The 15,143-nt window shown below is 33.3% G+C and overlaps 1 protein-coding gene across 13 annotated transcripts in view; it reads right to left on the bottom strand.

Moving 5' to 3' along the window:
* Window positions 1-7: 7 nt before the first annotated feature.
* Window positions 8-15,143, bottom strand: part of LOC114937490 (uncharacterized) — a 47,704-nt gene continuing 32,568 nt past the window's right edge. For 4 of the 13 annotated variants that reach the window (XM_085485081.1, XM_029310966.2, XM_085485082.1 and 1 more), the window contains exons 7-16: window positions 14,776-15,072; window positions 14,469-14,603; window positions 12,657-13,405; window positions 12,286-12,475; window positions 11,429-11,737; window positions 10,375-10,411; window positions 9,173-9,315; window positions 4,053-4,487; window positions 3,415-3,888; window positions 8-3,322 (exon numbers count right to left, since the gene is read on the bottom strand). In XM_085485081.1, the coding sequence (XP_085341207.1) occupies window positions 3,251-3,322; window positions 3,415-3,888; window positions 4,053-4,487; window positions 9,173-9,315; window positions 10,375-10,411; window positions 11,429-11,737; window positions 12,286-12,475; window positions 12,657-13,405; window positions 14,469-14,603; window positions 14,776-15,072 (2,841 nt within the window). In that variant the 3' untranslated portion in view covers window positions 8-3,250. Of the gene's footprint in view, window positions 3,323-3,414; window positions 3,889-4,052; window positions 4,488-4,590; window positions 4,597-5,167; window positions 5,501-9,172; window positions 9,316-10,374; window positions 10,412-11,428; window positions 11,738-12,285; window positions 12,476-12,656; window positions 13,406-14,468; window positions 14,604-14,775; window positions 15,073-15,143 lie in introns of all 13 variants that reach the window. The other 9 variants (XM_029310953.2, XR_014925240.1, XR_014925241.1 and 6 more) reach the window with 9 other exon arrangements.

Below are 15,143 nucleotides of genomic sequence, written 5' to 3'. Positions count from 1 at the left end.
TACCATATATATTTATACATACGTATATTTCATGAGACATTTCTCACGTAACTATCCTCTCGAGGCTTCTTTACGCGCATCAAATTCTTTCGCTCTTTTACATATTTTATATATATCAAGTATTATAAACAATGAAAAGAACTTTATATACATGCTTTTGTGTGCCTTCCAGTGAATCGTTCCGTACGAAATGTCGTATGTTTATGGCAAATTAGACATCTCTCAAGATATATCATATAAAAGAGCTGACTTAAATTTAGATAATACAAGTAACTCATCTATATAAGTATATAAAATGAAAAAAAATTCGTGACATTCTTAATCTTCCAAAAAATTAAAAACTAATTTATTTATTAGAAAATTAACGTTTTTCGTCGTATTTAGACAAGTATGACTTTTTTCTTTAGTACACATATATTATGACACTATGTGAACACATAAATTCCATGACTTGTACAGCGTGTTTAATGATGAAGAAATCAGAGCTCTGAGAGTAAAGCGTTCATTAAACTGACGAAAATATGTCTAATTGATACATAAATTGAAAAATTATTATCAAAATTGAAAATTGTTTCTATCTTAAAACGCAAATAATTTTCAGGTTTGATAAAAAGTTATAATATAGTTTAATACTAAAGAATAATCTGCTTATTTCCAAAAAGTTATTTTTTTTCGATCTATGTTAATTAGACATTTTTTTTACAAATAATTGGGCGTCTGCTCTGAACTATCAAATCCTGAATTCCCTCTTCTTCAAACACTCTGAATGATATCAGAAGTGAAGATAATACATAAGCTTGATTTTCTTGCAAATCAGAATATGCCATTTTAATAGGTAATTAGGTAGTTGTACACACACATACACTCACATATACACAAACATTCATAAATAAAGTTTGAATAATTTTTGTTGAAAATTATGCATACTTTGCTATCCCCTGTCTCGCCTCACTACTTAATGTACTTTGGCATTGAAATTTTATCAGACATCAGGAATCTCAAAATTTGTATCATCGCACACTTCTTGATATTTGAAGCAGAATAGCTCGAAGGTGAGAAATCTTCAGCAAAAATAGATAAAACTTAGATTATTGTAACATATAGTATTTATATAGAAGAGAACACGTTTTTTTTCTTTCTAGCAGTACGACTCCGGCGAGAGTTCCAGGATTGGATAATTGTATCTTATTGGATTACACATAGAAGTCATCAGTCTGTATATTTTAGAAAAAATTTTCCATTGACGTAGTTATAAATCGGGATTAGAGCTAGAATTCACTTTGTATGCCTATGCAATGAGAAAAGCCATATTAAATTGAATAACAATTTACATATTTTACATGTATTATACATGTTAAAGTGAAGACTTACTGCAAGCTGATATGAATAAGAGATGCGCGTCTATAAATATATAAGTATTTTTTTTTATTATTACTACACTATCTTTGTGAATTGATAGTCGAAGATCTATTAGTGAAGAATATTCGTTTCTTGATCGGTTTTTATCAATTTTTCGCAGGAATCTACAAAATAAGATTATTTGAAATTATCATTTCTCAAATTGGAACGTGCAAGAAAATTTTGGAAGATGTGAAGATATTTAATAAGATATGAAAAAAATGTCAATCAGATATTTCAATAGCTTATTCTGAACTTTTAGAAGTTACAAGTGAACTTTAAATGAAGAATTCAATAAAAATGTTGAGTTTCTATTGAAGAGAGTGAGAGATTAGAATATAAGAGTTTCTAAAATATTAAAAAAGAGATAGATAAATACAGAGAGAGGGGTTAAAGAGGAAATGTAAGATTCAAAAGTTTAGAAATCCCTATTCTAAAGTGCCTAAATCGAGTGAAATCTTATATCTATAAAATCTAGATCCTTAAATACACAGCCATTTCTCAATATTTATCAATGTATGCTCGAAGAAGCAAATGATCAATGCAACTTACGTGACAATTTAATTTTTTGCAAACTTGTAGTTTACTACATTTGCAAAAAAGAAAAAGACAAGTCACATATTTTTTCCTAGAAATGTGTAACATAACGTAATTATATGTTCGTTAAGAAATTTTGCATTTATAACAATATTCGAGGTAAATAAAACTTGAGTTTTTTTTAATTTGTCCAATTTTTTGTGGGCGGCAATAAATTCTGAGGATTATTATACAAATTGAAAGATTTTCAAATATCGAAAAATAATATCAATGTAGCTAAAATGTGCTACGTTACAGTTTTCACCTTCATATACAGCCGAGTATTATAGGATAGCGTCGAATAAGTAATATGTAGGCATACAAGACCCATTTGATGGATCATCTTTGTAACAAGTCATTTATCTTTGCAAAAAATTATTTTGATGATCTTGTAAAAAGGAATTACTTGTTTAAAAAAAAGATCTTGTTTACTGCGCTCTTCTATATAATTACTATAGCGTTATTTATCACGAGATTTACGCATCCCAAGTTTACTACAATAGATAGTAATTTTAGTACAAATTAATTAACACCATTGGGCACCAAGCCGCAAGTATTCGCCAGCCTTTTAAAGATAAAAAAGATTAAATAAACGCTTCAACTCTTAAAGTATCTCCCAGACGAGAGATAGAGAGGGAGATCCTTTTTATAAATATTACTATGTCATTAAACTACGTAATATACAATTCCAGCCCTGCTCCAGCTGTCAGTAAAGAGCTTTGTGCTATTTATAATCATGTGCAACTGCATAGTTTGCATCACCTATCATCTTCCTTGGCGCAAATAATGCGATTCTCTGTAACACAGAGTGTTATATATACTAAAATTCTAAAAGAAAAATATACTTTTTTATCGTTTTATTCGATTGTTAACAAGTCAAAATTTTGTCTTAATTTTTATATAATATTCAAGTAATAAACTCTGATATTATGAAAGAAATATTAAAAAAGATATCTCTCCCACTAAACTTGAAGAAAACATATTTATGTTATAGAGAATCTCATTAATATTATATATATATATATATATATCTTACGATAATCATATAAATTATGCTTGAGTAAATATTTAATAACATTTCTGCGACGTACCTATGTAATCTTGTTTACTAAGCAGGAGCTGGTGAATGTATCGAATTGTCCCAATGAGAATCGAAACACAAAGCATAGACTTGCGTAGAATAATCTGTACAGATAGAGTAGAGCGAATAGTGTACGGTAGTGGATGGCGGATGTATTGTCTGTTCACTACGCATCAGCCAGGCAACTGAACGCTTTTATATGTACACCGGAGACTCCTGGCCGGTTAATAGTCTAAACATCGACGTGGGCATCGTTTTCATCAAAATCTAGAAAGAGAATAAAAATATTTCGATTCCTGATAAGTCTTCTTTTCGTCAAATAAAAAACATACAACACACACAACCGTACTTGTACATACCTCTCCCACTGATGTAGCCAGAAGGTTAACAATCTTTTCATGCGGTACAGCGACAACACTCTGATTATTGATCTCAATTATCCTATGACCGACCCGAACTCCACCCCGTTCGGCGATGCCGCCTCTCAATAGACTACATATCACTCCGTTCTGTACACTAAATCCTAACTGATACTTGGTATCAGGTCTCTTGATTTTCACTTCGACGACTGGTGCACACGGTACGACGGTCAGCTTCACGACTGTCTGGTTCTTTGAGTTCTTTATGTAAGTCTGACACGTGGACAGAGGCAAACCGACCAATGATACACCGTTAATCGCTATTATCTGATCGCCAATGTTAAGCTGTCCGCAACGAGCGGCGGCACCGGCCGGCGCCAGATTTGCTATGACTACGGTTGGCAGCATCGAGCCCCATCCAGATTCAACGATTACGACACCGAGGATCTCCCCCTTCGCTTTCGGCACCACTACCTGAAAACGAAAAATAATATTGTCACTTCGTCATAATTAAACCAAGACATCAGAATAATCTAAAATCGACGTTCATCACTTTATATCGGATTCGTTCAGTTTTTGGGGATTAATAAAAAAAAATCAACATTTATTCATACTTTCGAATAAGATTGAAAAATTACCTCTTTCTGCATCTCTTTCTTGGCAAACATTTGTAACTCGTCGCCGAATATCTCTTGCGAATTGAGCACTTCTTGGTAATCCATTTCTTTAACGAAACTATGGTCTTCTATCCCGTTTGCCTTTAGGAACTCCATGTAAGCTACTTGAAACGCTTGTCCAATACTTTGTGCTATAAATTGAGCTTCCTCACTTTCGAAAACGTGACAGATCATCTTCGGAGTACGATTAATTTTTGGTACTTCTTCCATTTCGTGCGGCACAAAGCGTCGTCGCGCCATTAGCACCACCAGATCACCGATATCGGCAATGTACGAAATAGTGCGCAACGCGTGGTCCATCATGATTTCTTTCAGATCAGTATTGAGAACCATAATCTTTTCCGTCGATATGAACAGATCTACTTCCGTACTTGGCTGAGTGTCACCGTCTGGTGCCTGGAAAAGATACATCACGGCGTTACTTTCAGAAATATCTAAAATAACAATCTATATCACATCTATCACATATATATTTTGTTTCATATGCGAATATACGTACCAATGCCTATCGAAAGGAAGCAGCATGTGTAACAAAGTAGAGAGTAATTAATTATAAATTATTCGAATACATGATATAATAAATTAAACACATACACGCAGCGCGCTTATTACTAGTAAAGTAAATAGTGCATTATAGTGTGAACCGTATAAGCATAATCATTAACGACGCTATCACAAACCTGAGAGTTTGAAAGAGAGAGAAAGAGAAAAAAATAGAGGTAAACGATCATACAACCCCCCTAACTTTGACGCAACATCTAACTTGCAAGAGATTTGGTCGCTATGATTTATAAAGAACATGTGCATTGTGTGTAATACGGTAATGTGAGAGTCTCAAGTAACTGAAAGGTGCAATTATGGGAAGAAATTGTTGGTCGAGTAAAATAAAATTCAAGTCAAGCTGAAAACTTGATAATGCGCAATGTCGAATCATAATAAATCAATAGGGGGCTAAAAACGTGGGGTAGGGTAGTCGTCGAACGACTGTTCTTTCAAGAATTAAAGGACAATCGGTCGCAGACATTCACGAGCTGGGGGATGATTGTCTTGGGACATGAAGGGCAATGAGGGCGGACCTTGATCTTTGTCACAGCCTCCTCCACCATGTGGTTCTTAAGGCGCTTACGCCGTTTACGTCCCCCTTCCTCTTCCACCTCCACCGACCCGAGAAATTGTAGTCTGAAAACGGTCGTGGGCCCCAAGCAGCCACTGATCGGGGCCAGTTTCGGCTGGTGGTTCGCCCCAAGCGCGTGAGACTCGGACTGGCCCCCACCAGAAGCGCTTCCTATAAGTTCTTCGCTTGAGTCGCACTCGTCCTCCTCTAGGCTTCCTTGCGAGGCAATGCTGCAGCGACCATACCCATGCTGCCCCCCATAGTTTAAGAGCGTTGCCTGCATCGGCCCATCATCCTTCCGTTATGTACGCGCCAAACAAACAAACAAACAAAGGCTCTGCTAGTCACACCTTGCCACGCACCACCGACAGAACGAGAGGCAAAAGGCCAATATGTTCATGAGTTCTCGAGTTGCTAATGTACGGCTTGTTTTTTTTTCTTTCTTTTCTTTACTTCTTTCATATGCACTCATCATGCTTCTGTGTCCTCTATCCGTATATATCGAGTCAAGTCATTCACATATACATATATAAATGCAGCAGAGCTCGGTGGCGTGTACATGTACTTTTACGACCTTCATTATACATTCATCTTGCCTTCGAACAAGCGTATCATCACGGTAGCTAGAAGCTGTGCAACGTGCAAGCGTATGTTACAGTAAACGAAAGTTGATGAACGAGCATATTACGGCAATTGCAATTAAATCAAATTTTTTAAATAGCGTTTATATATACATAAAATTGGTTATAAGAATCTTCAGGCGTTTATCTAACAACTCGAAGTTTGTTATCGCAAAAAAGTCAATTCAGTTTTTTCAATTAGCACTTATATCAAACAATCAATAAGCAATCGAGGTAAGAATATAAAATCATTTTTGACAACAATAATTTCGATTTAAAAAATTAAGCCTTTTCAAAAGCAAATGCAGAGATCTTAGATGCAAGCATAAGAAAAGTATCAAGTAGCATCAAGCTAATAATATGGCTTATTTTAGAAAGCTTTACCGAAATATGAGTAATATTAATTATCGAGAGATAAACTTCTCAATCCTTGCAATTCCCTGATTATTATACCCTTATATATAATGGAGCACAGCTTAGCAGGCTTAGCTTGCAATTGATAATAAATAAAGTAATAATAAATTATCATGCATATACTATTAAAAGAATTAATTGACGTCACAATTTCTTATAATCGCTCAGACATTTCAAAAGAGGCAGAAATTACTTTCGCGCGAGCGTGCTCAATTATAAAAACATCCTTTTCGAACATCTTAATTTTTGCTTAGTGTGTAATTACAATATTCTTCCAACCACAGAAATTAAAAGAACATTTCCAATCCAATCCTGGTCTACTCAACTATGTAAGATATTATTATGCTACGATAAAAGATATCATAGAAAGATCTTTAATAATCTAACTATCTTGTAAAATCTGATTAAGCGAACGAATGTACATAAAGATTGCGCGACTAATCTTACAGGATACTGTCATAACATGGTATCGGTGCGTTATCGTACGTCATATCTTTTCAGAAAATTCGCAGTTCATTATCTTCTTTCCCAATAGAAATTTGCTCAAACTCTGCGTCTTACATTTTGCACTTAGATCTGATTTTCACATTCCCAATTTTCTTCCTCTTTATCGATACGTTTACAGCAATTTATCTTGCATCTGAAGATAAAACATAAAAATATGCAATTATTGAGTAGACCAATATCTTTGCGAATTACGGATTTCTGGTGCGTAAAATATATCGATCAAGAATCTACAGGAGCGGATATAGCAAGCGAATAGCAAATATATGTAAATATATAAATATATGTATGTATATTTATATATATTTATATTCGCAAAAAGAGAAAGAAAGATTGACAGATACACAGAAATCACATCAAAGTTACACTGAGAAGATGACAGTGTTCGGTGGTCAGGTGGTGGTGGTGGTGGTGTTGGTGGTGATGTGAGGAAGGGGGGCGCTACACTGAAACATTCAGGCCTTTTTGCACAACGGCCAGTTCACAATTATATTTAGATTAATTGTATCAGATAGTCGAAATCAGCATTCAGATTCTGTTAAAAGAAGCTCTAAGGGCGATGGCAGCTTCTCGTCGATTATCGCATAAAAGGAAAAAGAAATCGTATTCTGTGTTATTACTAGGAAAAGTAAGTATACGTATAATCTTACGATATAGTATATATATATATATCTAAATGCTGACATTTGATTGCTTATGAGCAGTACCTAAGAGTAGGAGGAAAGAATTTACTGTTTCGCTCGCTTAATACTGACAGTTTCCTTGGAAGATTGTTCACTCACAAATTATATAAATTATAGAGACTAACAATAAGTGTAGTTAAAAAAAAAGATATAACGCAGAGTTATCAGTAAAAATAACGGAAAACCGAAATGCAATAGGTATTATACAAACGCTATCTGTACTATCTTCTAAGGAGAATATCTCATCAACTGTCTAACAAATATATATGTTTCGTCTACGAAATTGAAGTTGAAAAACGACGCGACTTGACGGACAGTGTGTACTCTTTCCTACAGAAAACTCTCAGGTTTATCTAATCACTTATAAGATTCTAGCATTTTAACTATTTGAGGTAAATTAAGGATCTCAAAGTAATAGAAACTGAAATACTTGGCGAAGGTGTAACACTAGATGTTTGATGCGCGTATAAAAACATAATTATCATATTTTCTATAGCTATATAATTTTCAAACTCGCGCAATGAGAATAAAAAAAAATATTGCCATCTTGAAAATCCTCAAAAAGTTAAAAAAATCTTAATACATATATATTGCACTGAAATACATATTATATTGCAGATGAGAATATATTGCACTGTTGGTCACTACAAATTAAGTAGCAAATTAAAATAGTATAAAGCATTCAGAGCATGCTGCTAATTTTATCATCGTTATTATTATTATTATTCGTAGTTTAATTTTAATAGTCCCCATAGAAACGATTTTAAGTTATCTATAAAAAATCTCCTAATGCACGACTTTTTCAGAGTTTTAACAGACGTCGAAAACTTACAACAATTGCGCGAAACATTTCTAATCAATATACAAATTCTAACGCATTTGTATTCGAGACTATATAATGCATCTTTCAAACTTAATGCTACTGATCTAAACAAAACACAACATATCATTTACTAGATGTGGATGCATTATCTATCAGATATATCGCTCGATGCTTACTTAATTAGTAGTTATTCTGCTCTTTAGAACAAACATTCTAGGAAAATAATACGTAATAACTTTTAAGTGATTTATGCATCACAATTAATAATTCATACTGTGTATATACTCGACGTTCTTTGTTTTACTTTTTCAACGTTTTGCATATTTTTTCATAGGAGAGAAACAAGTGTTCTCATATACATACTCTATTTGCTTGCATATTACGAGTATTGTGCTATTATATACACATATCTGTATATAATCATAGATATATATACACACATCTCTCGCAAATGCGAGCTATACAGGATATCATACATAAGGTTCTTGTAAAATGTAGGCATCTTTCCTTTAACACAATTTTCAGAATTGATTTACATGATACTTATTTTTTAATATGCTAATTCAGTGCTGTTTCTTGATTCTTCTGTCTAAAAGTTTTTATACTTCTATAAAATCTAAGTAATATTTATATATTTTTTAATAAAACACATTTTTTAAATATTGCTAATTAATAATTATTAATAAATTAAATATCTCGAAAATGATACATTCCTGGAAAATTTGTTAAAGGAAATGGCTAATTTTTTACAAGGAATAAAGTAGTGTCGATTTCTACCCTATTTCGATATAGGACATCCTGTATAATATATTACAAGGGGAGAAACGCCTGAGAAATATGACGAATAAAATAAAAATAAAAAAATAAAAAAAAATAAAAATAGAGAAGAATGCGTTCGTAAGAATATATTTTCGCGTATGTACCTTTATCCTGGAAACAGCTTCCTCCGCTTGACACATTCGAGTCGACTTGGTCGGTTGACCCTCGCATACCAATTGCGTGGATCCCAAATACCTCGCGCGGAACAGAACACCTTCGATCAATACTGACGGATCGTCCAATAAATCTGAAAGCGCCACAGACACGTACCATTTAGTATTTTTCCCATTTCTCTCGCGATTCAATGTGCCGAAGGTGATTAAGCGCTGGGAAGAACATTCGGGCAATTTAACAGACATGGATGCGTTAGTATCCAATATCAGAGTTTTTGATCCCTGGGAGTTCGAACCTTCAGTTAATATTAGAATTTTCATACTCTGAAAATTCTCATACTAAAACTATCAAGTTTTATATTTTAGAATCTCTCACTTTTATTATATTCACACATACTCTTTTATTATATTTTAATATGCACTTTTATTTATTATTTATCAGAAATTATATATCGCGTCTAACTGAAAGATGAGTTTCCTGTACGATTGTATTGCAAACGCGGCAAATATGCACTAAAAATGCACAACACTTTATATTCATGGAACATTACGCTCTGTAAAAGATAACAGACACTTATGTCAGCAAAGTTCGAAATTATTTACTTCTTCACCAGCCTTCCCCATCTAAGGCACTTTAGGTGAGAAGAGGGAATACGTAAAAAAGATCGTAACTTCTGAATCCTTGGTAATAAAACTCTCGAATATACTTATCAATACAGTTGCCAAGCTTATTAAGAAACACAAACAGAGTAATATAATTGTCATCTGAACGGGGAGACTTCTCAAGTCTTCGAGCGAGATTTACAGATGATACTTAGGTATACAAAGATAGTCTCATCAAACATATATGACGCGTATGGAATATTAGATATGAATAGATAAATAGACCTTGAATTGGAAGAGAATGTGATATAATGCATACAAAAGTTAATAATATTAATTACGAATTAAATAAAAAAAAGTTTATCAATGGCAATAATAATTAAATATTTTAATTTTTTGTTACAAAATATATATATAGATGTAAAAAGAGAGTACCTACCATATAAGAATGGTTAGAAGAAGATGCCGAATTTATACACCATGCAAGCAGTAGAAAAGAAATATTATATTAATATATCGTTAATATTCATAATAATTAAAAAATCGTTACAAGTATGGGGAAAAAAATTGATAAAAATGTGTGATAGTACCTTCTTTGTTTCTGCTCTTCTTTTTTCCTTCCTTATCCTGAAAAATAAAACAGACAGAATGCAGATAAGACTTTGACAGATATAATGACAAATTTCGTAGATATATAATATATGGAATCATTTAAGCAGTAGAATATATGTATATATATATATATATATATATATATATATGTATATATATATATATATATATATGCTAACCATGCAATAACTTTCATATAAAAAAGCCAATAAACATTAACATGTTCTTATTTATTATAAATAAAAAATATTATAAACTGTAGCAGCAGTAGTAATAGTATTAATAATACGAGTAGTAAACAGAGCACTACATATCACTGAGAATTTTCATATTCCTCTTCATTTATAAATCAATTATAAGAATTACTTTGTTCCACAAAGCACAGGAAATAATTATATAAAGTGTTTCATTATTATTGCAGTATTTGTCAAGACATAATTATCCATTATGCGCTATTTCTATAAACACAGGACTGAGGCTATTTCTGTTACAAATTAAAAGAAGCGTAATAAGCGGAAGCTGTGAAGAAAAGGTAAAGCAATTGGATAACAAAAAGAATACTCTCTCTTTTGAAACAAAATCAGCTTAAACATTTTTATCAATTATATTAAATATTATTAAATAATTTATCAATGTTTATTTATTATTGCATAAAATTTTATTTGCTATAATGTGTATATCAATTATTTCCAGTTATTTTTATAGTAAACAGTATTTAAATAATTTATTTATTATTGCATAAAACGTTCTTTTAATTAAACGTATACTAACTATATATCATCGTTTATAACTGTAAAATATTTGAGTAATTATCAATCTATGTACTATCCTATTGAAAATGTATTTAAAGAGAAATTGATATACGTGGCATAAATTATATTTAAGCTGATTAGTGTGTAGTCTCATTTAGCAACAGAAAGATAGCACGCCGTCATGCACCAATATTTCAATTACAAAGAACGCCTAGAGAGAGATATATCTACAGTCTCTAAGTAAGAACAAATAATTCCGTGGTAGCATTTGAAAGGGCACCTTTTTCACCTTGTTGTTGGATTCCTTGAGGCTCTGAGGGGATGAGGGAGAGTTTTTGACTGGGGTCTTCTGCGGACTCGACGTGGGTTGCGCGGGAGTGGCTACTTCGCACTCGTTAGAAGACGACGATTGTATAACGGACACTACGGGAGGTGGGGAGATCGAGGTAGACGTCGAGGGTACGGGCTCGGAAGGCGCTAGCGTTTCTATCGGGGCGACACTCAAGGTTTTGGGAGGGGTTTGCTTTGGTGTAGCGACTTTCGCATTCATTGGCGGTAACATTGTCCTAGTCTTAGGCTTCCTCCACCCCTGTGTAACACCAAGACGATATTAATTGAACACCGATACCAAATCAAATCGCGCAGAATATACAGCAAATGCGTGTTAGCCCTTTTTTTCGCCTAAATTTTAACGCACCGCCACCATCTCGATATTGCCTAGTAGGAGAAGTTACAGTGTACGCATAGTTTATATTATTACAAGTGTGCGTTATTAATTTAGGATTTATACAAGTCTAGCGAATCAAAAAATGCTCAACGATGCTTTCTAACATCGTATAAATTTAGTTCAACTATTAGATATTTTTTTTTATTATATAAAAAAATATTTCTTTTATTGACAATAAAATATTATTATGTATATATTACAGACTTTTTAACAGAAAAAACCATGTCTCTATTTGTTTGAAAAAATGTTACATATAAATAAATTTATATTATTGAGAAGTATATCATTTTTTGATTTGCGCTTTTAGATCACTTAAACATTAGAAAACAAGAAAATCCATAAATATAACAATGATTAATAAAAGCGATGCGCAATAAAATAAGATTGCGCATCGAATATTACGTGCCTACCTTATCATCATAAAATCCTTGATCGTCCGTTCTTTGTTGTCCGAGTAGTCGATCTGTTTCAAGATCGGTATCCGCTTCCTCTTCATCCGGACATTCCTCGATCTCCACGTCACCGTCATCGCCTATGCGACGCGCATCGGATTCCTCGCTATTGTTTTCCATGCAGAGTCTGCGCCTGCCATCCATTATACTGCATCTTAGTTAGATGCGTTTAACGCGCAAAACAATGAGATAGCCCAAAGGGTATCCCAAACGTACGTGTTTAGTGTCGTAAAAGGAAAGAACGTTTTAGCAAGCAAGAGTAACCGAAGCGAAATATTGGACAACACAATTGGAATACCCTTATCCGCATAAAACGAAATGTAAGATACCTTGGTATCCATATCGGACTGACGCTCGGTTCCGGCGGATCTTCGGACGGAGATTTCACAGGGAGAGTTTTAGTCCTTTGTAGCGCCATCCTGATGTCTTTGATAGCCGCTTCCACCTCGCCACAGTTGACCTCCAAGTTTACACTTTGCCGTCCCTGAGGCGCCGGCGGCGGCGGGGTGCCCAGTGGATCCAATCCGTCGAGCTGCAATTCGTTCGTGTCGTACGAATTCTCCTTCTTGGCGATAAACAGATCGGGGGACGACGTGGTCTTCAACGTGTGTAAAATATCCTTTGTTACATTCAGACCAACGTCTTTTCCGGAGTCGTTTTCGTTTGTGCCTAACATGTCGTTACGCGTTCTCTGTATAATCTCTTTCTCTATTTCGTTTATCTGCCGTTTCATAAGCATCACAGTAGGATTATTGTTGTCGGTGTCGCTCGCATGACCGCTAGACAGACCGTCCTCTAATACCGGCATGCTGGTGTATATTCTCAAGGAATCCGAATTATTCCCCAGATCGCCGACCGATCCGAGAAGGCCACTTGCCGGCATTAATTCGTTGTCCATCATCATGAGGGACACTTCGCTATCCAAGTCCCCGCAATTGCTGTCGCAGTCGGTTGTCTCGGGACTCAGCGTGAAATTACGCGAGTGCCCTACTTGCAAACCAACCTCGGTCTCTCCGAGATCTTCACTGCTACCGGTACCTACCGAGAGGTCTAGAAAATTGTTTTCGTGTTCACCCGCCTAAAAAAAAAGCAGAGAAAAAACTCAGCCAAATGTTTACTCTGCAGCAGCGTAGTTCGCATGTCAAATATAGTAAAGCTTCTCTCACAAGCGACTACATGTGTGCAATATAAGAACTATGTGCCTATCAGGGATGTGCATTATTTGAAGTAGAAACACTTAAAATTAAACAATGATAAGAATATTTTTAAGTCAGCTCTTTAATTTTGTGACTTAAAATTAAAATTGTAAAATGCCTATTCATTTTGTATTTTGAATTTAAAATACCTGTTTTCAAAACTTATTTTACTTTAAAATGATTCTTGTATTACCCATTTTTTATTTCAAATGCATTCTTCTTGCAAACTAAAAATTAATCGAGATATCAACAATATGTATAACAAAATGTTATTAAAAAAGTCGTGTCTGTAAAGAATAATCATTTTTTGTAATTCTACATGTAAATACATTTATATAATTTTTTTCTATTTATATTAAAAATATATAAAGTTTGTATAAAGTTATAAAAGTTAAGAGTCTATAAAAGAAAGTTTATGAAGAAATTAGAATTTAAATATAAGTAATAGTTGTAAAAAGTATATAATAAAAAATAAGAATTTAAATATATATATATATATATATATATATATATATAAATGGTTTTTTAAAATGCCTATATTTATCATTTTCTATTTTATATGTTTAAAAAGCATTTTGTATTTTCAAATGGAAAGCTTCCAACTTTGTATGTTCTATTTTAAATGGATAGACACCCATTTTGCACATCCCTAGTGACTATATATAAATACAAATTTATATTTAGAATCTAACTATTGAAAGAAACAATTTTCAAACATTGGAGCATCTATTGGTATTTTAAAGTTGTTAATAACACTATTTGCATTATACTTATTATTTATTGCACAAGTTTTTAATATATAAATAAATATTATTGATGTAAAATGTATATATTTTATGTAAAATTTTACATGACACGCAAGAAAAGTTAATAAAATTTGAGAAAAGAAAAAGCAACCTTTAAAGTAATATTTCTTATTTAATATATATTTTTATACTCTCTTACATTTTGAGGATATTCCGCTCGTTGCTTCTTTGGAGATTCATGTACCATAACCTCCTCCGTTACTGGTGGACCACTAGCTAATCGTTGACCAACATATGCACTTCCTCCTTGCCTTCGTAATTCATAATCAAGATCCTTGTGCATAAAAGAAAATAATATTCAATTATTAATTTATAAGTTTAAATATTAAAAAATCGTGTACTTGAATACATTTGTTTATATATATATATATATATACATATAAATAACAAAAGTATTTATATATATATACACATATATAAAAACTTTTGTTTCAGTAAAGACTTACTTGAAAAGGAAAAGATTCTATATTGTTCTCTTTTTCTTTCGTCGGCGCCGGGCATTTGAAGAATTCTTCTAATACTTTCCGCGTTTCTGAGAATTCGTACAGATAGTCGAAAGTACTACCTCCTGGCGAAACGAGACTGCTTATATTATCAGCAGGCAAAGTCGACGGTTTTAAAGAATCCTCCTCTTCATCTTCCGCCTTTGGTGATGGACTTGAAGGATCGATGGGCTGATCTTCGATGCTAGTATTTTCTATCACAGTCTTGTCTATAATGATTTCTCCAGAAGTATCTTCCTTCTTGAAATACAAAAGAAAAAAAATATTGACACTGCCCAGCTAGTTTTATATATAACATTCCGCGCACGATG

This window comes from Nylanderia fulva, unplaced genomic scaffold (assembly GCF_048542155.1).
Source record: "Nylanderia fulva isolate GAGA-0341 unplaced genomic scaffold, ASM4854215v1 Scaffold34, whole genome shotgun sequence".
Classification (NCBI taxonomy): domain Eukaryota; kingdom Metazoa; phylum Arthropoda; class Insecta; order Hymenoptera; family Formicidae; genus Nylanderia; species Nylanderia fulva.
Note: the sequence above shows the minus strand (reverse complement) of the source record. Positions and strands in the feature narration are given on the sequence as shown.